The sequence below is a fragment of the Zonotrichia albicollis genome, chromosome 7 (assembly GCF_047830755.1).
Source record: "Zonotrichia albicollis isolate bZonAlb1 chromosome 7, bZonAlb1.hap1, whole genome shotgun sequence".
NCBI lineage: Eukaryota > Metazoa > Chordata > Aves > Passeriformes > Passerellidae > Zonotrichia > Zonotrichia albicollis.
This window is the reverse complement of record NC_133825.1, coordinates 19889888-19915417: the sequence shown is the minus strand read 5'-3', so window position 1 is coordinate 19915417 and position 25530 is coordinate 19889888. Positions and strand designations below refer to the sequence as shown.

At 43.1% G+C, this 25530-nt stretch overlaps 1 protein-coding gene across 12 annotated transcripts in view; it reads left to right on the top strand.

The window, feature by feature from the left end:
- Positions 1-25530, top strand: part of PCDH15 (protocadherin related 15) — a 630962-nt gene that overhangs the window by 423817 nt on the left and 181615 nt on the right. For all 12 annotated transcript variants that reach the window (XM_074544551.1, XM_074544552.1, XM_074544553.1 and 9 more), the window contains 5 exons: positions 5931-6091; positions 9295-9450; positions 16709-16828; positions 18270-18380; positions 20714-20884. In XM_074544551.1, the coding sequence (XP_074400652.1) occupies positions 5931-6091; positions 9295-9450; positions 16709-16828; positions 18270-18380; positions 20714-20884 (719 nt within the window). The remainder of the gene's footprint in view (positions 1-5930; positions 6092-9294; positions 9451-16708; positions 16829-18269; positions 18381-20713; positions 20885-25530) is intronic.

Genomic DNA, 25530 nt, shown 5'->3' with positions numbered 1-25530 from the left:
CCCCAATAATCCCACCTGGAGCATTGTCCAAGCTCTCCTGGAGCTCTGGCAGCCTTGGTGCCATGTCCATTCCCTTTTCAGTGTCCCAGCACCCTCTGGGTGGTCAAGCTCCTTGGGCCAAAGGATGTGGCATTGGAAGAAATTTCCATAATTTCCTGGAACTCCCTCCCTGGAAAACCTGCAGAGTGGTTGTGTTGAGCCTGTTTATTCAGAATGTTGTTGTTGTTGTGTCCTAAAAATTCTAAATCACCTTCAAAGTTGCCAAAGTCTTCTGGGAAGGGGGGCAAGAGACAAAGGGAAGGCTGGAATAGCCTGGAGAGGTTTTATCTCACCACTGGCTGTGGGGTGTGCATTTTTATTACTTATCTGCTGTCTGGTACAGAGAGGAATATTTTCTTCTTCAAATGCTCCCAGAAATTTTAGCCTGTGGTTTGTTGTTGTTATTGTTTTGTTTGAGTTTTTTGTTGTTTTGGGTTTTTTTTAATTCGTTTTTTGGTTTTTTGTTGAAAATCTTTTCATTGTGTATAGGGTGTTTTTTAAAGTACCAGTTTTGTTCATGGCCATTTTTTGTGTCTGGTATGAGAGCACCATCCTGGGAATGTTTTTTATCAAGAACCAGCAGGCTAAAATTTCTGGGAGCATTGTTCTTTTGTACAGAGTAATGGACAATCTTATGTCAACCTTATCAATCTGTTTCTGGTCCCACTGGCTAAACTAAAAACCGGAAAAGAAACCTTTTTTCAGAATTTCATTTCAGGGGGTATTTTACCCTTGTGGGGTTGCCAGGGACTCAACCAGTCGATACCAATATTGAGCATCTTCAACTGATCAATTTTTATCCATTTAGTTTTTGTCATCTCTTGCACCTTGTTGTACCAAGAGGTCTGTAAGGCTTTATCACCAGCCCCCTGGGCAGATGAGCAGAGTTAATGTTGCTGCCTTTTCAGTGTGTGAGCTTTTAAAACCCCTTAAAGAAGAATTTGTGTGGTTTGCAAATACCTCAAACATTTTTGTTTCACCTGCAAAGCCAGTAAGAGCATGGACAAAGTTATTCTGCAGCCAAGGAGCTTGTGGAAGAGGGAGCTGGAATTCAATTTCAGATCCAGATCTGTCCTAAGCACCCAGGCCACCAGGTTAGGTGGGTCTTTGGGCTGATCTTGGTATTTGCACATTCAATAGATGCTTTTTATTTCAATTATGAAGCAGGATGCAGGTTTCTTTCATCCTAAAAGCAGTCCTTTGTCAATTCTGTTTTACAGAGCTTGGATTTTGAGTAGCAATTGAGTGTGAAGAGGTTTTGGAGAGAAGGGTTGCATTTGCCTTCTGTGTCATTCAGAGTTAGAGCACGTTCAAAAGAGTTTGGAAGTGTTAAGGAAAATAGAAAAATATTCCCAGAAGGAGATGTTTTTGAAGACTGAAATGTAGAAAATGATCCCCTGGAGGGGGGAACCTCAGTTCTCCAATCTTCTGCGGATTCATTTTGATTTTCCACTTGGGATGCAGAATACTGCTGGACATTTAAAGACTTTGCAGACCACAGCCCAATCCCATAAGTACATTACTGTGTTTCAAAATTAGATCTAAATGCAGAGAAAATCCTTGTTTGATGTTCAGAGACTTTTCAACCACATTGGTGTCTTCCAGCCCAAACCACTTCATGATTCAATTAGGTTTATTCCCAGACCAGTGATAAATCCCTCACACTTTACAAAAGGGTTCTGCCAAAACATTCAAATAAAATAATCCCAGGATATGTCAGAATCATTCAGAAATGGACTCCTAACAGGGCACTGCCAGGCTCCTGTCTTTAGCAGAGCATAATCAGCAGATCCCACATTTCATGGCTTTTTGCACCTGAGTCCAATGCCCTTCCCACAGAATGTTCACCTGAGATTGGGCTGTAAAACCAAAACCTTCCCTTTTATTTCAGCCTAGTGAAGATTTTCAGCTCCTGGATTCCAACATTATTAAAATACTTACAGCACTAGATAGTTTTTCATCTTGATGTCCTGTTTTGCCGGCATTTTTGAATAATTGCAACAAGCTCAGAGAAATTATGTTCCCTCTGGCAATAAAACATCTTTCCTCTCTTGTCCAGCCTGTTGGGCTCTGGCTGTTTTTGTTGCTTTTTTAGCCAACAGCTTCCTTGACATTGATTCCTTGAAGCTTATCCTGTAGTAATCCCTTGGAAATCTGTGTGGCCACTCCACAAGTGGCCTCAGTCATCAAGCTGGGAAAAGCAGCCAGATTGTGTGGTCTCCATGGAAGATGGAAAGCTGGTCTTAAAATCTGCTTGCGGTGATGGGCAATCCAAATTTCAAAATGGGCAATCAATTTTTTTTCTTTGTTTCTTAATTAGCCAGGAAAAATATCCCTAATGATAGTCCTGGGTGTCCTTTCCAGTGGCTTGTGCACAAAGGACAGAAGGGCAGGGCCTGTCCCCTGGGCTGGCCCTGCTGAGGGACCTCCAGGGCTGTGTCCAGTTCTGGGTCCCCAATCCAGGAGGGACATGGAGGGGCTGGAGCGTGTCCAGAGCAGGGAATGGAGCCCCAGGAGGGGCTGAGGGAGCTGTCAAGGGGCTCAGCCTGGAGCAAAGGAGGCTCAGGGGGCCCTTGTGGCTCTGCACAACTCCCTGCCAGGAGGGGACAGCCAGGGGGGGTCGGGCTGTGCTGCCAGGGAACAGGGACAGGACAAGGGGAAAGGGCCTCAGGCTGGGCCAGGGCAGGCTCAGCTGGGACAGCAGCAGCAATTTCTGCATGCAAAGGGTGAATTAGTTCTTTTCTATGTCACAGTCTCACAAACCCTGAGTTCTACAGCACTTCACTCTAACAAACTAAAAATGGAGCTCCATCTCTCTCTCTCTACAAGGCCTTTTAATGATAAATTGTCCAATTAAGAAATGACACCTGAATTATTTTTACTTTTAACCCAATAACCAACCACCCATGGCCTGCAATGGGGACTTTTTTATCCAAATTCACAAAACCACCCAAACCCATGGAGAAGAAGGTGAAGAGGAAGGACCAGCCTCTCCCTAAAACCTCCATCTTGTTTATATATATTACTGTATTCTAAAATATGAAACTAAGTCTCCCACCATGTGATATTCCACTTCTATTCAAATTCCATACCCATAATCCCAGTTCCATCATTCCATTCTGGAATTCCATTCCAGGCCTTGGCAGGGCTGCCCAGGGAGCTTTGCAGTGCCCAGCCCTGCAGGTGTCCCAGGAAGGGCTGGAGGTGGCACTCAGTGCTCTGGGCTGGGCACAAGGTGGGCACTGGGCACAGCTGGGACTCCAGGGGCTGGCAGGGACTTTCCAGCCTTAGTGATTCTGTGATTGTTTGAGTTTTTGCTTGTGCAGTAAAAATTCAAAGCAGATTTTCTGTAACATCATTGTATCAGTGAGTTACAAATACCACCAGACTGGTTTGCTTTAGTGCTGGCATTTATGGAAAAACTGGTGGTGCAGACACATCAGATTTATCATTAGGAGGTTCCCTCCCTGGCATTTTAGGCAGGATGTAAGGAAAACTTTAGAGATGTCTAAGGGGGAATGGGAAAGGCCTCTGAAATATCAGAGACTTCATAAAGTAGAAAAATAAAACTTTAAGGATAGCTATTAAAAGGCTGATTTACCAACTGCTGTCTCTCAGAGAGAGAGTACAGGTGCTTCATGAATATCTGAGGAAAATCCAGCCCATTTTTAAGAAGAAAAGAATCCTTGGATCAAACCAAAGCAAACACAAGTGCTTTGTGAAACCAAGCAGAGAGTGAAGCAGAGCAGAGTCCAACGAGATGCAGTGAGTTCAGTAAAGTGATGGTGGTTGACTGCAGACTATGAAACTCATCATCACAGATTTTAAGTTGCTTAGATGTTTTTATAAGTGAATTTGGATTAACAAATCATCTTTGCATCATCATTGAGGCACACTAATGAGGGCAGTGCACAAACTGGTGGATTTTATAGATTTGACAGGATTTGTTGAGTAGACATCAACACTTGACAGGGTCACAGGGTTGGAAGTGAGCTGGATTTTCCTGGTGAAATCCTCTTTTTGTTAAAAGTAGTGCTTGTCTCCCAAAATGTGCCATGCCAAGCTCCTGGAGCAGAGTAGAGCTGTACAGATGTTATTGAACAGGAAATTGTGCCAAGAGCCATAAAACACTTGGGTAAAACCAATGTTGCTCCTTGAACTTGAAACCAGTCTTTGGTGCAAAGTTTTGCAGTTCTATTCCCAAATATTTGGCAAGTTTCTTCCTGTCATCTCTACTGTGTCAGGAAAAAAGTAGTTTCAAAATAAATGATTGAAAAGACCTTATTGTGGTGTTTTCCCCCACAGGACTGCAAACCAGTTTGCTGGGGTTAAGATCAATGATTATTTTGCTGTTTCAGCAAAAAAAAATCAGCCCGTCTTATATTTTTATACAGAGTTGCTGTTATAAAGTGAAGGTGTAAAGAAACTTCATGCCACACTTTGGAATAAATTATTTGGGCCCTTAATAACAGGAGGTTACATGGTAAATATTTTAACCTCATTTAAATCTTCTACAGCTACTGACATTCACAGATTTTTTTCATTACTGCTGGTGAACTTCCACAAAGATAATTCCTGTTAATATTTTGGTGTGAAGCAAACTGGGGAGTGCTGATTTTGCAGAAAAATGACATTTTTTCAGAGGAGTGGTTATAAATAGTGGTTATAAATGCAGTGTGTGCAAATCTGTGGCACTGGAGGGCAACACTTGGGGTGGTTTGTAATGGTTGATGTTTGGGAAGTGAGCTGGGAGTGTTTTCCACAGGAAATTTTGTATATTGTGAGGGCTGACTGCTGAAAGGGAGCAGGATGGGACAAGGTGGTCTCTTGTGAGATCCCATCTGGAATTCTGTGCATTGCTCTGCAGAGGAGGGACATGGAACTGTTGGAGCAGGTCCAGAGGTGGCCATGGAGTTGCTGAGGGGTCTGGAGCATCTTCCCTGTGGAGCCAGAGTGGGAGAGCTGGGAATGCTCAGCCTGGAGAAGGGAAGGGTGTGTGGAGACCTCACAGCTCCTTCCAGGGCCTGAAGGGACACAGGGGAGCTGGAGAGGGACCCTGCAACAGGAACTGGAGGGACAGGACACAGGGAATGGGTTCAGACTGACAGAAGGAAAATTTAGGTTCCATTTAAGGAATTCTTTGCTGTGAAGTGCCAAGAGCAGCTATGACTGCTCCTGGATCCCTGTCCATGGCCAGGCTGGATATTGGGGCTTGGAGCAGCCTGGGACAGTGGAAGGTGTCCCTGCCCATGGCACTGGGTGGAATTTCGGATCTTTAGGGTCCCTCCCAACCCAAACCATTCTGGGTTGCTGTGATTCCATGGAAAGACCCACGTTGAGAGTTGGCTGCTCCTCTCAGTACCACCTTTGTCTTGTGGCTGTAGTCTCCACATCCTTGTGCTGCAGTTCAGTTTGTGTTGCAGAGCAGCTCCAGGTACAAACCCTCTTTTTTCCTGGAGAGCTTTATGTAACTGTGCTTTTTTCCTCCCCTCATCACCTTGATGTGTCGTTCTCGCTGCAGAAAATTTATTCCGAGTTTGGTTGTTATTTCCATGCTTTCATTTGTTGGAGGTGAGATTGGGGGATGATTGCTCAATGAAGAAAAAGCTCATCTTGTTAAGTAGATAGCTGGATGTGACAGGTCTCATTGTCAATTTAAATCATTGTGCATTGCAAGTGCTTCTCCTGGCATTGTCTGATACAGCTGCAGTGTCACAGGCAGTTTTTTATTACAGATAATAAGGTTCAGACTCTTTAAACATCACTCAAAACATAAAACAGCACAAAGCTGAGGTAGAAAACAGCATTTTCAGTGTCGCAGTGCTTGCAGAAATACACAGGAATGTGGATTCCCTATCAATTCCCCCCTGGGCTGTTCACTGTCGTTGCAGGCACTATCCTGGTTGACAACATGCTGATCAAAGGCACAGCAGGAGGGCCTGACCCCACCATCGAGCTCTCCCTGAAGGACAACGTGGATTACTGGGTGATCCTGGACCCCATCAAGCAGACCTTGTACCTGAACAGCACCGGCCGCGTGCTGGACAGAGACGTGAGTCCGGCCTTGCTTTCCTCCTCCACAAACACCTTCACCTCCAATTATCCATGCACACAAACCCTGCTGGAATATAATCCCTGCATCTGTCTCGTCCCCAGATGGATGGGAACAGAGTTCATCTGATCCTGTCTTTAGGATTTATTGGGAGCAGGCAGGAACTTGACCTTGTGTGCAAATATTATTGTGAACAAACACAACAACGAAGACCAAAAAAACTGATGTTAAGAGTTTTATATCTGACCAAACTTGACTCATTTGTTGAATTAAATTTTTATTCTGGCTCGCTGGCTGCTTACCCTGTGCCCTGTGACATTTATTAGCAGCCTGCTTTCCTTGTGTACACTGAATTATGAGCTGTGAGAAGTGACGAGTCGTGGCTGCCACAATTCACTCACAAAGCTTGACATGTTCCATTGAGAACGTGCTGCTTCACATTCTTTTTTTGTTAAGGCACCCTAAAATATATTTGCTGTGCTCATTCCTGTTGGTGTTAAGGAAATATTGCCAGGGTAGGTTTGATTTTCATAAAAATAAAGATGAAAAGCGCAAAATAAATAAGGGTGTTCTCATCTAGGCTAATTTCATTGAGGAGAAAACACTCTAAAAATAGAGACATTTCCTCACAGTGTTGCAACCTTGTGACAGAACCTGAAAGTAAAATTGACTTGCAAGTGCTTTAATCAATATGGCAAGAATGCTGTGAAACTCAGGAGTTCTCCTTGGAGTACAGGGAAGTTTGTTTTGTATTAGCTTGATTGATTAATTTGTCTTCTCCGTGTGTTTTGAGATAAATTCATAAGTACCAAAAACAACATGCAAATTTCTCCTAATTTCCATTTGCTGGTGAAAGGCACTAATTGAATTCAGCTGTTCTTAATTTTGTTTTAATTCACAAACTGTTTTCCCATGCAAAGCACAAAGTGTGGCAGAGTGGTCATGGTGGCAGAAGACTTTCTGGGAGAGCTGGCACTTCTTCAAGTGCCAGCCAGCAGCTGCTGGAGCAGCTTTGGCCTCTCAGATTTAATTTTAAGCCAGAGCAAAAAATGAGAGCCTGGAATGGAAGGTAAGGCTGGAGAATCACTCTAGGAAATGTAGGGTCAATTCTTATCACCCCACACCCATCCATAGGGAGTTAGGAACCAAGATCCATATTGGATCACTGCTAATTCTTCTTTTCAAGGCTATTTAGTGACACTTTTTTGTCACCTTAACATGAATCAAAGTTGATGCTTTACCAAAGAACCTCATCAGATTATTTGAGTTTCAATATTAGTCACGGTCTGAACCAATCCCCATTATTGTGAGTTCCCAGACACTTCACAGGGATCTTCTTTGCCAGAAATAGACTCAAGTCCCCTGGAAACTAGTTAAGTGTGTACATTTCTTAATTAAATTCAGGTAATAATGTGTTTACATTGGTATTTAAGGTATTAATTCCTCATTTTTTACTATGAACTGGAGCACTTCTTACCTCTAATACTGTGTCCAATCATTCATATGTGGCTATTTAAGCTTGGTGGGCTGTGAGAAGGAAATCTGGGCTTTAGGGTGGTTCAGATTTTGGGTGTGATGCCCCCTGTGCCTCTCTTGCATGGTCTTAGGGTAGTGCAGTTACTCATAACACAAAGAAAAGGAGAGAAACCTTGAGTAAAAATACGAAATGTGTGTCATGGGCTTTATAAATGGAGCTCTTTTGGGAACATGGGTTAGTGCTGGGTCAACAGCTGCACTCCATGGTCTGGGAAGTCTTTTCCAGCCTTATGGATTCTCCTAAAGGACATTTCCAGCCTTCAGAACCAGGGCTGTGCTACCCCGTCACCACAGAACCATTCAGAGTGGGATGGATGATCTCTTTTTGTTAACAAAACCCCCAACCTGTTATTCCCATCCTTCCACTCAAATCCACTTGACACTTTGCAGTACCAATGAAACTGGGAGTTTTATTATGTTGAACATTTAGATTAAGCTTTTTTTATTACAGATCAAAAATTGGAGTCTCTGATTCACAAATGATCTCATTCCATGTATTTGAATGCTCTGCCCATTTTTCTCTCCCTGCTGATTCAGTCAGCCTGATCCTGTCCTTTTTTTATTTCTTGCCTTTCTTGACAGCAAATCTTCCTACATTCCATTGATTGTTACTAAGAATGGCAGTGTGTTTTCCAAATAAAATCAGATAAAAAGAAAATTCCACACTTTTCTTCCAAAAGTTTAAGAAGAATGACCAGTGATAAATCAGAACTGAATCTGCTGAAAAGTGCTGGGATGATTTGTCCCTGGTTTCATAAACAAATTTTGCCATTGTGCCATTGTTTATTTACATGTTTTTTTAATCTCAGAATATCAAATATTTATCAAATATCTGTAATTTCAAATAATTATATTATTCTTGGGCTTGGCTAATTAATCCAAATGTATTTAGTAGTGACGGCAGCTTATTAAAGGCAGCCTAAAAACTCTTGGATCTTACTAAAATGAGTAGTAAAAGCCATTCCAGCCTAAATTTCTTTGTCCATTCATCAATTTGGGAGTTTTAGAGCACTGCTGTGTTCACTGCAGTGAGAAAAACAGGATTGTCCATACTGAAAGCTGTTTCTGAATTATTTGCGAATGTAAGTGATAGCAAATGTGATTAATTTCAGACTTGACCTTTCAATTCAAGACAGGAAAGAAATAAGAAAGACTTTCCGGAGTGTCCAGAGGAGACCACAGATGCTCCAAGGGCTGGAGCCCCTCTGGAGCCAGGCTGGGAGAGCTGGGGGTGCTCACCCGGAGAGGAGAAGCTCTGGGGTGACCAAATTGTGGTGTGAAGGAGCTGACTGGAAAGATGGAGAGGGACTTGGGGCAAGGGATGGAATGCCAGGACACAGGGAATGGCTCCCAGTGCCAGAGAGCCGAGATGGATGGGATATTGGGAATTAGGAATATCCTGTCATGAGGATGGTGGGGCACTGGCACAGATTTCCCAGAGCAGCTGTGGCTGCCCCTGGACCCCTGGAAGTGCCCAAGGCCAGGTTGGACAGGGCTTGGATCAGCCTGGGACAGTGGAAGGTGTAGGGAGGGAACGAGATGATCTTGAAGGTCCCTTCCCACCCCAGCTCTCCTGGCATCCATTGAATTCCAATAGCAATAAACCAAAAGCTCAAACAGCTGCCATTTTCCAAGTCCTTTACCACATCCTCTCTTCTCCCTTGCAGCCCCCCATGTCCATCCAGTCCATCGTGGTGCAGGTGCAGTGTGTGAACAAGAAGGTGGGCACCATCATCAACCACGAGGTGCGCATCGTGGTGCGCGACCGCAACGACAACTCCCCGCAGTTCCAGCAGGAGCACTACTACGTGGCCGTCAACGAGGTCAGAGCTTCCTCCTCTTCCTCCTCCCACCTTGGGTGGGGTCACTGCTAAATCCCAGCTTTCACTGCCTCCTCCTTGAAAACCAAAGAAATGCGGTTGTTTTCTGTTGTACTCATCGCTTCAGTAGGCTTCATCTAACATCTTATCCTGCGTCTTTTCCTTAAGGAATACAAAGGCCAGCACAGTTTTCACCAGGAATATTGCAGAAGGCACCCAAATTTAAAGCAGTGTCTTCATGAATGAAGCGTTGTTTTCTGTTAAATTAAAGCACTTTTAACAACAAACCTATGGTTGAGGAAAAGAAAGTAAAAAAACCAGTTTAAGTTTTATTAACAATGTTGAAGCTTGGCAAAGTGCAGATGTGGTTTATTGCTGTTGCTCTGGTGCCTGTGAAATGAATTATTTTATTTTTCTATTATTTATTATGTTATGGTTTGTTTGGTTGTGGTTTGTTTTTTGTTTTTTTTTTTTTTTTAATAGAGAACTGTGAATTGGACCACTGTGTCATTTGAAGGAAAAAAAATATTTTCTTCTATTTTCTTCTTGAGCTGGTACAACTTCATTTCACTTTCCAATGAAGTTTTTCATTTTGTTAGGGACTGAATAATCTGCCAATAAGCAGTGCAAAAAAATCTGTGTTTTCAGGGTTAGCATGTCAGGACTTTAGTAATGAGTAGAAACAGGGACTTACATGAAGTAATGGAAATTATGTGGGTTGAAATTATGTGGAAAATGGAAAGATGGGTCAGTTTTGTGCAGATGAAGAGTGAAAGAAGTAGAATTATATTTTAAAAATAAATTCTATTAAATATGCAGCCTGGTGGGGTTTGGTTTGTGAGGTGGGACTCTGTGAAAGAGCATGACTGCTTTGACTTTAATAGACTTGATTTGGAGAAATTTCCTATTTTGTTGTGTTTTGAGGATTCAGCTTTTCAACCTGTCCTTGTGTTGTCTCTGGTCTCCAGGACCACACACGTGCCTTGGGAAAAGAGTGGGCCATTAACCCAAAAGCGTGGAGGAAAACCCTCCCAAATCCACACATTATATTGGACCTGCAACTGAGACAAGGATGAACAAGGTTTTTCAAACTTTCTGGTTTTAAATTAAATGAAATTTAAATTAAATTAACACATTTTTGGCACTCCAGCTGCCCATGTGACTTCCCACTGGAATCTGGGAGCAGTGGGAAGGTCCTCCATGGCCTTGTCCATGGTTTTCACATTGGCTTTCACGTGGCCATGGAATTTCTCTGTTTCTACAGACCCAGTGCAGGAACATTTCTGGTCCTGAGTAAAGGAACATCAATATGAGCCTGAAGTGCCAATGTGGGTTGTGCTGCATGGCCCAGATCACTACCAAAACCTGCGTCATTTCTGCAGTGAAACCAAAGGCAGGCAGTATGGCTATGCTGAGAAAACAAGGATTTCCCATAATTAGGGAGAAGTCCAAAAGGCAGAGTGCAAAATGCACCACTCCCAATTATTGCTGTTGAGAAACTGAGCAACGTTCTGAGGACACCAAGCATTTATTGGAATTATTGCTGGGCAAAATGCACTGTTGCTCTTTCCACCAGCTGCACCCTGATTTAATTAATTTCTTCTTTTCATTTTATCTCTGTTCCATGGATAACATCTGACATGGCACCACTGTGCCCTTGAGCAGCACCCTGTGAGTTCATGCTCTCATTAATTAATTAACAAAAAAATAATTCACAAAGCATCTCAGACTCTCTCAAAGGTTTTAATGAGTGATTAAATGTTTTAATGCTCATTTATTCTGCTCATAATTGGTGCTGCCTCTGGTGAATTTAGCAACAGGAATGCACTGGGACGAAAGGTTTGTGGTTAATTTTTGCTTCTGTTTTCTGATTACTTGTAAAACAAAAAGTACAGAAATTTCTCTTGCATATGGAACATAAAACAACTCAAATGAGCAGTAGATTTTATTGTGTTTTGGAGAAATTGAATGGTTTTTATGTACCTAAAGAAGACCTATGGGTAAAGGTGATCCCAAATTAAAATGTGCAGAGGAATTAATGTGAGTGGTTTGAAAACGTGGCTTTTTGCAGCTAAGAATCAAAATCTTCATTGTCTGTTTATTGAGGAATACTTTTTTGGTCAGGATTTTAGTTCTGTTAAAAGTATGGGGGTGGGCTTGTCCTTGTCAGTGTTGATGGAGGCTGGAATGTTTGTTGGATGAGGTGACTTAGATAGGAATGGCAGTGCTGGGGTCCACATTAAGTTACAAATAAAATTAATTTCTTTATAGTCTTTGTTGAGAACAGGTTTTCTGTTTCCCCACCATTTTGGAGCCAGTTTCCTTTTCCCTTTTTTATGCCTTTACAAGTCCAAGTGTCTCAGCCAACTGCAACTGCTCTCCCAAGCATTAGGAATCTCCACATGGAAGCAAAAACAAGTGAAGGTTGATGTCACCATTTTTATGATAATGAGAAATCCTCTGCAGAGTTATTCCCTTGGTTTTTTGCGTGACATATTTTTATTTACATGAAAATATCCCATTGTTATTCAGTTAGGAAAAACTCCTGACAATGACAGCCTGGGGCTAAATTTGACCGTATTGGTGACTTGAAGATTTGAGTTATTACCATATTAAACCCAAGTTCTGCAGCTAAGTTAAAATTCAGAAGAATTATGCAGCTCAGTTAATATTCCACAGGCAAATATATGGCATTGCCACAAGGGGTTTAAATTTATGGAGCTTAATACAGGGATTAGGAAGTAAAATCTTGTACTGCTGAGGCCCAGTGGTGGTGTCTGTGTTTTGTGTTCTACACAACTTATCTGATCATTTTTATCTGAGTTAAATACAGCTCCAGTTTTGCATTCCCTGGGTTTTATAAAGCTGACTTTCTTTGCTCTTGGTTTTTCACTTTCCTGAGTCCTACAGAGCAAGTCAGGAGCTTTAATAGCAGGTTCTGTTTGGAAGTAGAGGTGGAGCCCCTAGAACACTGTGGAAGGCAGTATTTATTAATGCATGTAACCTTAGAGCTGCTTGTAACCCAACATTTTGGGGTTGGTTCATTTGTTTAGTTCAGGACTTTTTTTTTTTTCCTCCTTTAATTTAGCAGAGATAAGAATTATTGGCAAAATAAGACCATTTCTTGAACTTCAGTCATATCAAAACTTTGGGTTTGGACAGTTGAGAATTAGAACTTGTGCTGAATTTTCATTTCTGGTGGTGTAATTATTCCTTTTTCCTTGTGGTATCGAAATAATTAATCTCTGCAGGTAGACATCATCAAAAGAGTGTTAGCTCAGAATGATTAACTGTAAATCTGGCTTTGCTCTGCTCTTTGGGGCCACTCTGAAAAATTATTCATTTTTAACTTTGTAAATAGGCAATAATAGGGAAATTCATTTTCCAAATGTTTTATGGAAGAGCTGAATGCTTCTGTCTGCATCTCTACTTCTAATAGCCATTAATCACGCTGAAGGAAGGTTTTAAGTGCTACAGCTGTAGACTGTGCAAGAGGAAGATTTATTGTGTGCTTCTCCTCTCTGTTTGTTTAATTGCATTCTTTTTGGAATCTTCCTTGTTTTGTGTCACCATGATTCTTTTCCACTGGATTGAGTTTCCACAGAGATGATTATCCTCAGGCTGTCGCTGACACTCCTGGAATTGTCTCTCTGCAATCCCTAAAGTTTTTGTTTTCATAAGGTAAAACACTTTGATGGTTAAACCCTTTGATGCACAACTTCAAGCCCTTTCCCTGGGATATACCAAAGGTTCCAATGGAGAAACAAAATTTCATTCTTTAGTGGAGGAATTTTTCCGAATATCCAAGCTGAGCCTCCCCTGGCCCAGTTTGAGGCCATTTCCCCTTTTTCTGTCCCTGTTCCCTGGCAGCACAGCCCGACCCCCCCTAAGCCTCCTTTTCTCCAGGCTAAAATTATATTTTGTTAGGGGAACTGAGTTCCTCCTTGTTGTTTCAATAAGGAGGTGACAACAGTCTCTCAGAAATCCCTCACAAATTGTAGGAAAATGTATTATGGCTGGCTAATGGTAAATATCATAGTAAAAATCAGCACAATGCTGAGATCTCTGTATAAAAAGTTTGTGATATTTGGAGTGCTGAGGGCCTCTCCCAGATGATTGCAAGTGGATTTGAAGTATCAAGTTAAGAGCTCATCTAAATTTTTCTAAAGGCTGCAGGAATCTCTAATGTGAGATCTTGGGCAGGCTGGAAATCCCAGAATCATGGAATATCCTGAGCTGGGAGAGACCCACCAGGATCATCCACTCCAGCCCCTGGCCCTGCACAGACACCCCAACAATCCCACCCTGTGCATCCCTGAGAGCATTGTCCAAATGCTGCTGGAGCTCTGTCATGGAGGAGTGGAAAGGATTTATTTTCCCAGTGTTCTTTCCTAGTATCATTTGTGTTGCAGGAAAGAAAACTTTGATGAAATGGAAGCGTGTGTGTCCTGAAGGTCTGCACATCTGCAGTCAGTTATTCTGGGTGTAATAGATCAAATGCAAGGCTTTAGCTTTTGACTTTTACTGTTAGAGCATGGAATTGGAGTTCTGGTGTTTACTGATGTGTCATTTTTGCAACTGTCTTCTTTTGTTATCACTTATTAATGTGCTTTACAGCGCTGGAGCCTTTTTATGTTGGCCACTATTTATCTGCACGCTGTCAGAAAGGGTTGGTGGGAGCTGTGCCAGCAGCTCCAGGGTGTCTGTCATCTCCTGGGCTGCTTGGATGTGACAGCATTTTTACAATATTTAATAGTATTAAATATATGGTTTTGGTTTTTTAAATAGGGGACACCATCTGCAGTACAGTGTCCAGCAGTGGGATCTGTTGGGATGAGTCCAGAGGAGCCATGGAGGGGCTGGAGCCCCTTTGCTCTGGAGGGAGCTGGGGGTGCTCACCTGAGGAGGAGGAGGCTCCAGGCAAAGCTCAGAGACCCTTGCAGGGCCTGAAGGGGCTCCAGGAGAGCTGGAGAGGGACTGGGGACAAGGGATGGAGGGACAGCACACAGGGAATGGCTTCAGAGTGACAGAGTGGAAATTTAGATGGGATATTGGGAATTGGGAATTGTTCCTTGGCAGGGTGGGCAGGCCCTGGCACAGCTGTGGCTGCCCCTGGATCCCTGGCAGTGCCCAAGGCCAGGCTGGACACTGGGACTTGGAGCAGCCTGGGACAGTGGAAGGTGTCCCTGCCCATGGAAGGAATTGAGATTAGATGATCTTTAATGTCTTTTCCCACCCAAACCATTCTGGCATTCTACATGTCTGATGTCTGCAGAGCTGCTCCACTCAGATCCATCTGGGAGCACCAGGACTTTGTCCTGTTTGGCCAGCAGAAACCTGGGAGATTTCCATCCCATGCCATGCCATGACCAGCCAGCACCATGCCTGGCTCTTCCCACTAATGGAACCATTGCTTAAACAGGGATTAATTGGTTAAACTCTCTTTTTTGGAGTTACAGGGTGTCAGTGCCCAGGTAGGGCCTGAGGAATCTCTGTGAGAAGAGGTGGGAACTGCTCTGGAGTGAGGGATCCACTGACCCTCAGCCAGCCCCATGGTACTCAGGAAAACTGGGTTAAGAGAGGGGAAAAGGGGGTTAAAAGAGGGGGAAGGGGTTTAAGAGGTGGCAAAATGGGTTAAGAGAGGGGGAAATGGGTTTAAAAGAGGGGAAAAGGGGTTAAGAGAGGGGAAAAGGGGTATAAGCGAGGGGAAACTGCCGTGTGGCAGCAAGGAGTGGGGAGAAAATGATGAAGAGGAGCTGGGAGTTAGGGAGGGATGCTGAGCCTGGGATAGGGGACAGTGCTGGTTTGTGTCCCTCTGTCCCCATCCCAGGGTATTTTTCCTGGCAGGATGTTGAATCAATGTTCCCCACAGCCTCAGGGCAGAGGTGACAGAGGCCACCCAGGCAATGGGTGCTTGGTCTCCCTCTTTTCCGTCAAGAATATGGGATTTTCCTCTCCTGAGCTGTTGAGGAGGCAGCAAGGGGGTTCCTGAGTGGATGACAAGGAGCAGCAGCCCATCCCCATTGGTGGGAAAACCCCCTGCAAACCATCCTGGAACTTTTCCCAGCTGATTTTCAGGTTACTTTGGTCTTGTGTCCCCTTCTCCCCCACACATCCCAACCCATTAGGGCGCATTCAACTTCCTGCACCCACGTGTGACACTTCTGCTGCCTGTTCCAGGAGTAAATAAGCCAAGTTAGTAGCAAAACATGAACATAAAGAGTTGTGGTGTAAGTGTGTATTATAAATTAAGCCCCACTTGTTTTACCACAAAAAGGCTTCGAATTGGTGACTTTTATTTCAAAGATTCAGTATTGTCAGCCCTGAAAATGTTTCCCAGAGAACTCTGCCAACCATTACACCCTTAATTAGCAGCTTTATAAATAAAACAGGAACTATGAGTGCAGGAGGAAATGGGGAGTTAAGTCTTTGCTTCATTGTGAGCACCACAAAACAGGAACGTGAAATAACATCCACATCTGCACCAAGTGCTGGAACTACTCTGTCCTTTGCCTCCTGCTCTCCTTCCAACATTTCAAACCTTTTTAGGCCCTCTAGGTTTAAATATGTGCAGCAGCTTTGTGTAAGTTCTGGAGGAAAGAAGAGGGACTCTGGGAATTGAAGGGCCACAAATCTGGGGAGCACCAAGGAGCAAGGGTTGTGCTGAACCCACAAGTGTTTGTTCATTTGTTCCTCCCTCTCAGGTTGATGACTTGCAAAGTTTCCTGAATATTTAAATTCAGAAACGATGACTCCCAAGAAATCTTCTGTCTCTGCTCTCAATGGGCCTTGATTTTGTGCTATTTATCCGCGTGAGGATAATTATAAATTGATTCATTTTCAAAACATCATTTAATGGGTATTCAATTGCTGCCAACGCAATATTGGAGCAACAGCTTCACTCCTGTGTTTGCTCAAAGCCATGGAGCTCTCTGGGTGTTTGTGTTTGCATGTAACAATATTAATCTGGCTCTGTTCACGTTGCTATGAAGATGCTGTCAAATAAGCTCTGTTTACATTTGCTGCTCATCCTTGTTTTCCTTCCTGAGTCTGAAAAAGGAGCTTTTATTGGATTTAATCTATATTTATTTCATGGGTTCTTTCAGGTTTAAAGAGTGTTTTTCTCATTTTTGTCTTTTTTTTTTTTTTTTTTAAAAAGATGAAGTTTTGTCATGATGTTTATAGACCAGAGCTAGGGGGAAAAATAAGGTTAAAATTAAAACCTTATGGTTTTAATGAGGATCTCTTGCTGTTCTTGCAGTTAACTCCAGTTGGAACAACCATCTTCACAGGATTTTCTGGAGACAATGGTGCTATTGACATTGATGATGGTCCCAATGGCCAGATAGAATATGTCATCCAGTATAATCCCGATGACAAGGTACAGCCATTCAGGCTTTCCCCCTATGTTCATATTTATGTTTATATTTATGTTTATATTTATGTTTATATTTATAGGTATAATTTATATTTCTGTATTATTTCTATAGCATGAAGTAGTAAATGAACAAGAGGTTGCTGTTGGATATAAAGAAATGTTTTCCTTCCTATCAAGTGTTTTCTCTGCCCATGAGCTCTGTAACCACACATGAATTTATCTTCCCTCTCATTGCTTCACTGTCAGCAGCTGGATCATTTCACTTTCAATAATGCCCAGAGAAATTGTGTACTTCCCATTCCTGGAAGTATCTGAGGCCTGGTTGGACACTGAGGCTTGGAGGAACCTGGAATAGTGGAAGGTGTCTCTGGATGGGCTTTAAGAACTTTTCCAACCCAAATCATTCTGGGATTCCATGATTTCTGTTTTGCCTCAGTATAAATCCCCTTGTTGATTTTTCCCCCTTTGGTGGGCACTAGGAATATTTTATCCTAAAATGTGAGTGCCAAACTCAAACTATCTCCAGTTATTTATCAGTCTGGGATGCCCACCCCAACCCTTTTTTCCTGCCCACCCTGGATTCCCCATGCAGCATGGAGAATTTAACACTCATTCTCATTTATTTGCTGAAAACAACCCTTCATTTTTAGCAGTTATTTAGGCTCTTCAAGGAAAAAGGCAGTAAAAATGTGATGTAAAGAAACAACATTCCTGTGTGCCTCTGCTGTGTTTGGAATCTTGTTTTGCTGTTGCCTTGTTCAAAATACTTAAATATTAACTATCTTCAGCACTGAGAGATTGAAGCATGGAAAGATGGGAGGTGTTTTTAATTAGATTAATTTTATAATGAAATTGCAATTGGATCTCAGGTCAGAAATGTGTGCCCTCCTGCCAGTTTTTGCCCCAGCTTTGTCACCTGAGTCAGTGGAAGCAAATACACGGAACAAATTGTATTTCACTCCATTTAACATCTGCATTTACCCTGAAATGTGAATTTCCTCGGATAGGAACGTATGCATGAACTGGCACCTAAATGTTGATGTTCTCTGCTTGTTTAGCACTTCATTGCCCTCATGAAAGGCAGAATAAAGAGCAGATAAGTACAATGATGTGGATTTCTTATCTCTGCTGCTTGAGCACTTGATTTGAATGCACCACTGCAAATTCAGGATGGCAAAGGGGAAAGAAGCAGATTCAGTCAGACTTTGGTGGTTGGAAGTAGTAACAGATAGGTAAAGAATTCTGTACAGATTCATTACTAGGGGGTTCTTCAGGAGGGAATTGGGTGGGGAGAAAACATAGCAAGCTTTATAATCTCTGATTTGAAGGGCAAATGCAGCCTTGGAATACCAGCCAAAGGATCATCCCATTGTGGCCCAGCTTTGTGGCTTCATCTGAACTTTGAGGCATGTTCAATGTTATTGTGTTGTTTTCTCATTTGCAGACTTCCAACAGGACCTTTGATATTCCTCTCACTTTGTCCGGAGCAGTAGTTCTGAGGGAAAGACTAAACTATGAAGAAAAGACTCGTTATTTTGTCATTGTTCAAGCAAATGTGAGTATAAATCTCTCGAAGGGCATTTGTGCCCCTGATTTAGGTGTGAGTTTAGTTTCCTTCCCAAGGAAAGGCAGAGCCTTGCTGAAATACCGGCTCTGATAAATCCTCTTCTGCTGAAGATCTAATTTAAGATTTATCCAGGCTGTTGAAAGCTCAGGCATATTATTACTGCTTAAAAAAGCTTGCTCAGTGTGTGACAAGTCAACTTTTTTGGCACATGGAGCAGCTTGCAAATGTGCAGTGCAGCCCATGCAGAAAAGTGCAGTCTTATGGCACTAAATGTCCCATTTCCCAACAAATCTGGCAAGGCTAATTGTCACTCAGATGAGTTTAATGGACACAATTTCATTGTATTCTTCAGGTTGGAAATGCATTTTGTTATAAAGAGGTGATTTTTCCTTCAAGTCATAGTGCAAGTGTACAGAGAGGTTTTTCCAGAGTGGCTGGCAGTGGATAACTGAAAAGTGATGTATAAACTGTATCTCAGATATCTGTCATCAGAGTGGGGTTTTGATGCCCTTGAGGGCTGTGAAAGGTTTTTTTTTTCCCTTTTTGTCCCTCTGATAACAACTGAAATGAAAACTTCTCTTCTGTTGTTCATGGCTGTTGTGATACATCTTTGTTCGTGGGAAATGATATTTGCTCTGAAGCAACAGGAGATCCTGAATCCACACCTCCACACTCCTGTCATCTCTCTAGCACAGAAGTGCAGATACATTTTGCAGTCTCTTTTCTTATTTATTTTGTGGCATGTTCAGCATTCTGACAGCAGAAGCCAGGGCCCCAAGGGTGGCTCAATGCTCTTTGTCCCTGTGCTTAGGTGAGACCCCACCTGCAGAGCTGCCCCAGCACAGGAGGGACCTGGAGCTGCTGCAGAGAGCCAAGGGGAGGCACCAGCATGGGCAGAGGGATGGAGCAGCTCTGCTGGGAGGAAAGGCTGGCACAGCTGGGGGGGCTCACCTGGACAGGAGAAGCTCTGGGGTGACCAAACTGTGCCCTGAAGGAGCCGACAAGAAAGATGGAGAGGGACTTTTCCAAGGATGGAGTGCCAGGACAAGGGGGAATGGCTTCAAACTGACAGAAAGCAGGGTTATATGGGATATTGGGAATTAGGAATTCCTTCCTGTGAGCGTGGGCATGCCCTGGCACAGGGTGCCCAGAGCAGCTGTGGCTGCCCCTGGATCCCTGGCAGTGCCCAAGGCCAGGCTGGAGCAGCCTGGGACAGTGGAAGGTGTCCCTACCCATGGCAAGGGGTGGCACTGGATGGGCTTTGAGGTCCCTCCCAACCCAAATCATTCTGGGATTCTGTAACCCCACAGGCTGCAGTGAATTTTCTCTGGTGTGTACTGTGCAATCACATTCCTCTGATTACACTGTCAGTGCTTTGTTGTCCTTGCATCCTGAAGATACTGCTGGAAATTAATTACTGTCTATCTGCTTTGATCCAGAATTACTCAGAGGCACTTACTGGAGGAATGGAGAAATGGTTTAGTTGATGATGAAAGCTGCTCCTTGTAGCTGGGATTGTTTTTCATCACTGACCGTGAAGAAAGCTGAATGCAGAAATTCCCATATTTACTCTAAATGTGAAGCTGGTATAAGAACTGAGTGAACTGCAAAATAGGAAAAAAAACAATATGCATTTCCATATTCAATCAAGTTTAGAGCAATGGGCTCTTCATCTCACATAGATGATGTTATTCAACAGCATAAATTAAAAAAACAAATTTAAAAATTGCTTTTTTTTCTTTCAGTGTTACATTAGAATAGGAGGGCAAGATGTAATTCATGGCACATATTCCCTCCCAAGATTTTAGCTCTGCAAAGGAAAGCTCATGCAGCAGTTCCTCTGTGAAAATGGGAATATTTTTGAGTATTTTAAACAAAATATTAGCTAGTCACGATGTTTTTTCACTAAAGAAAGAAGGAATACTTGAACTGTTGCTAATGTGTACTTTGGGTATAACCACAACAATTTCTGATTATAAATAAGGCACAGGGCCTTGTTATGTTCTCCAAACATGCTGCATTATTGTAGCTTTTAGTCCTGTAGTTTTCCCAAGCTGTATTATTTCTGAGCTCTAGTTGTCTTGCAGCATTGCTTCAATTTTTCCCCTAATTTTACTTGTGAGCCTTTCAGGCTGCAGCTCTGAGGCTGAAATTCCTGTAATTACTCCTGCAACATGGATAATTCTGACACTTACATGTTTTATCCTCAGCCTTGCTTAAAACCTTTGGGGTGGCTCTTTTTAGGAGGTTTCTAGGAGGTTTTTTTCCAGGAGATTGTGAGCTCAGGAAGTCTCACCAGCTGGACGTGGTTTGCTCCACAGGACCGAGCCCAGAACCTGAACGAGCGGAGGACGAGCACGACCACCCTGACCGTGGATGTGCTGGATGGGGACGATTTGGGGCCAATGTTCCTGCCCTGTGTGCTGGTGAACAACACCCGGGACTGCAGGCCCCTCACCTACCAAGCCAGCCTGCCAGAGCTCACAGACCCTGTAAGTCCTCTGGGATCTTTCCAGGTTTTATCTGTTTTGCCTGTTGTCTTCTCCTGTGAGCTAGAAGGTGCTTGATGCCGTGTTCTGTGTCCCAAACCAAGAGGAAGCCAAAGTGAGATGCCTGTGAGGATGATGGTGAAATTCCAGCTTGGATCCAGTGCCAAACTGCCCATTGGCTGCAAGGGCTGAATCTTAGAGAAATTGGGTACATTTTGGAATTGCTGTTCCTGCTCTGTCCGTGTTTTGCTCTCAAATTATCCCCAAGAAACACTTTTGGGAGGGGACTTGATGTTGCTCCCATTGAGGGTTGTTATAAACCGTAGGAGAAAGATTTTTGGGAAGACGAAGCATTAGCCACTGACCCCTGAAAGGATTTTTGTTGCATTAATAGGTTCTGATCCAGAGGCAGTGATGATCAATGGGGGTTTATCCCATGTAGGCCCTTGTGCTAAGTCTCTCAGTTAATCCATCCATGGGGTCGGGTAAAGGTGAGTATAAGGCTCATTTCACACTCCATGCACACATGAATCCCAAAATGAGGTGATAACTTTTTCATTTCTTCTTGCAACTTGGTGCCAAGTGCCATTCCTTACAGCAGAGCTGCTGCTTGGAGATCTGCACCTCTGGTGGGAGGAACAGAAACAGGAATTGCTAAATTAATACTGATATGTGACCTTTGACTCATACAATTAAGAATTAAAAAAGGCAGAACCAATCAAATCACCAGGTATTGCCCCACCTGATTTAACTCTGAAATTAAGATGACATTAAAATAATGCTAAGCTTTGGAATTAAGGTTTTTAACTTTGGTTTGTGGTCACACACACACTCTGTGTCCTGCTGCCTCCAGCCAAGGGCAGGTTGAGGTTGGAAGTTGTCTTGGTTTGAAGTGGTTTGCTAAGGAAGGCAGGAGCTTCCCCTGAAATGGAAAATGTAAACCACTCCCTCCAAATTATTATAATTTTGAAATTAAAGTGCAGCCCTCCTGCAGTGCCAGCTGTGGCTCTGCTGCAGAGGGATCCTGCACAAGGGGGGAGTTTTCCTCTGCAGCTCCAGGGCTGCTGCAGATGGGCCTGGGCTCCCTCTGGCCATGCAGGGCAGCACAAAGCTGCTCCTCTGGCAATGCAGGGGGCAAAGGCTGCTGTGGGGTCCCAAAGCTCAGATTGGATCCAGGCAGGAATGCTTGGCTCCTCCCCTGGGCAGAGCATCTCCCCATGGGATGATGGGATTGGATCAGCCATGCAGGGACACTCACTGGCCATGGGCAGAAGATAATTAGTAATTAATAGCCCATGAACAGAAGAGGTCTCCTGGACGGAGGATTGGTCGTGGAAGAGATAAAGAAAATTGCCCAATGAACAGAAGATAACTGCCCCACCTCTAACAGATGGCAATAGAATCCACACCTCCCTTTCCAACCTAAGCCAGAAGTGTGGAGATTCCTGCTCTTCCCTGCCTTATCTCCCTTCCTGTCCTGTGTGTCCCATGCTTTTCCCATCCCACACATTTCAGTGTCTTGCTTGGTGTGGCCTCAGGACTCCTGCTGCAATTATGGGTCAAGGGAAGGGAGAGATGATCCCTATTTAACCTTGGAGTGTTGATTTCCACATTTTCCCCACACACACTTTTGCACGTTGATGTGCTTAAAAACCCTTTGTAGCTGTGTTGTGCTTGGGATTTGGAGAAGAACTGCCTTCACTTTAAATTTTACTTCATTTGCTTTGGGCTTGGTGGCACTTTGAGGAAAGGGGCAGCTCCCTGTCCAGCTGAGTGTGGGATCTCCTCAGGGCGAGCACCCAGACTGTGCAGGATGAGGGATGTGACCCCATTTCGCCTGCACAGATCTGTTATAGTCACCAGTGTGGGAGCAGATGAGGCAGGAATTACAAATAACTGGTGTTTTTATGGGTTTTTATCTGCTTATCTGAAGGTATATCACACACCAGGCAGTTTTTGTGGTGCTGCCTCTCAGTCAGAGGATTCCAGCTCTGCTCCCGCCCTTGTCCAGGCACATTCCCCACTGGAAGACAAAGCACTGTCTGCCAGGGAGAGAGGCTGGGCCAGGAACTGTCTGACCTGGGATTTAGGTACTGAGCTGAAAACTCATTTATTCAAACCTCCTGAGCTGCAGCGTGCTCAGGGCCAGCTGCTTTTGTTTGTTTTTTAGCTTTTCTTGTGTCAAACTGCCCCTGATCGATGAAATGAGCCCTGGGTTCTGTTGATGAACCACGAACTCTTCGCTGTTTATCTTTTTGCAGCACTTTTGATAAACCTGAGTGGAAGAAGTTATACCTTGAACCTCAAATATTTACTTGGCTTTTAAGAGATAATTCCTTTAGAAGATATGAATGATACCTGGATTCAGCTAGGAAATATTTATATTGCATTTATCCTTTACATTTTTATGTATTATATTTATTCTTTACTAAGCTACTCCACAGCTACCATCACCCTACTTCCAAGGCTAAAGGACTATTTTTAGTTTAACACCACCTTTTTTAAAATTATTTTTAATTTGCTTTTTAATTTTTCAATGAAGATGAGAAGGAATATTAATGAATGAGGAACAAAGTTGAATTATTTAGAGGCAGTAGCTGGAAGGAGAAGTCTTGCTTTATTGGGGAAGATGTCCACTCAGCTGACCCCTAAAAAAAAGCATACAATGTCACTGGTAAGAGTAATATTTTGGTCCAGTCTAGTTGGAATCTACCCATGAATTTACTGAGGTAAAAAGTTGTGAATTAATTACTTGTTGTTAGCTGAATTTCAATTTCCAAGAAAACCTGTGTTGGTTGTTGATTAGAGTTGGGGTTTTTTGTTGTTGTTTTTACATTGCTTTATATCATATTTTAGTGTTTCTGTGTCTGATCAGCTCTGGTAATTAATTTTTCCCCCTCTTGTGTCAGGAAGACTTGAATAAGTTAGCATTTATTATCAGATGTGTGAGTCATCACATGGAGTTAAAAAGTACAACCTCATGAATATCTCATAACATGGGCAAGATAATTTCTCCTCCTTTTTTCCCCCTTTCAGTCCATTCCTGTCAAACTCACAATGTGAAGGTCTCCTCCACTTCTACACTCTGTATTTTCCATCACCATGCAAAGAAGAAAATCCTCTTAGGCGGCAAAATATAGATTAGATTTATTTAATTAATTACTGGGCCAGATTTGCAACCATGGGATTTATTATGGGGTACCATGGGATTTATTTTGGGGTTCCATGGGGTAATTATGGGGTTCCATGGAGTTATTATGGGGTTCCATGGGGTTATTTTGGGGTTTCATGGGGTAATTTTGGGGTTCCATGGAGTTATTATGGGGTTCCATTGGGTGATTATGGGGTTCCATGGAATTATTATGGGGTTCCATTGGGTAATTATGGCATTCCATGGGGTTATTTTGGGGTTCCATGGGGTAATTTTGGGGTTCCATGGAGTTTTTATGGGGTTCCATTGGTTAATTATGGCATTCCATGGGGTTATTATGGGGTTCCCTGGGGTGATTATGAGTCCCCATGGGCACTAAGACACTCCGTGACACCAAAGATTTTCTACTCAGTCCAGATTGGACCTCACTCTTCTACAAGTTCCTTGTTCTTGCACCTCTGATGGATCCTCCTGCATGGAAAGGGTTTAGGTTTGTACTGATTATGCTCAGAATCCTCAGGAATTTTGTCTGAAGGGACCTCACACAGTTTGTGGGGCTCAGGTGCCCTCATGGAGCTGAGCCTGTGCAGAGCATGGAGGGGTGAAAGGCTAAAAGATAATAAATAAAACCTTCTCAAACAACAGTGAAGCTGAGAGGGGGGAAAAATACATTTTTAAAGGGTTTTTAAAGGGTTTTTAAGGGAGAGCAGGAGGTATCCCTGGAAGTCTTTATTAGTGAGAAGGACCTCTTCAGTTCCATCAGTTTGGATTCAGGGAGAGAAATCATTTTTCTGAGTTGGTGTAATCCCAATGAATGAGTTGGGATTGGGTGCACAGGACATTTCCAGAGGGTGTTAATCAGCTCTGGACAAATCAATTTTATGCTGATTATTGGTAATTAATTAGCACTGTACAGGATGTGCTAATTAATTACCAGTAATCAGCGTAAAATTGGACTTGAATTGGTTTTGGACTTGATTGCCTCAAAAGTCTTCTCCAGCCTAGTTAATTCTGTGATTAATTCTGGTTTTGGGTACCTTTGGGCTTGAGGATGACAAACACCTGACAGCTCATTCCAACTGAATTCCCTTGCAGTCCCTTCCTTTGGCCCTGCAAATCCCAATTCCTCCAAAACACAAAACCTCCTGGAATTTTCTCCCAGAGACACCTTAATATAAAACTTAGAGCAGCAGCAGCACAAGTGAAAATTCTGGAAACAGCATCTTCCCCATCTTGTTTACACTAATCCAAAAGGAAAGTACATCAGAATGTTCTGGACTTCCTCCAGTGGTCATTAAATAAATAAATTAATTATTATCTTATTTTGCTGTGGGAAGTGCTGGTACAAAAGACATTTGATCCAGGGATCTACCATGGAATGAACACCAGGTAACCACCCCTGAAGTGGGAGAGATTTCCTGGTTCACCTGGAACTCCCATGCAGCTGCCAAGGAAGATTTTTGGGGCACTGAAAGACACAGCCTTCAGATTTTGGCCT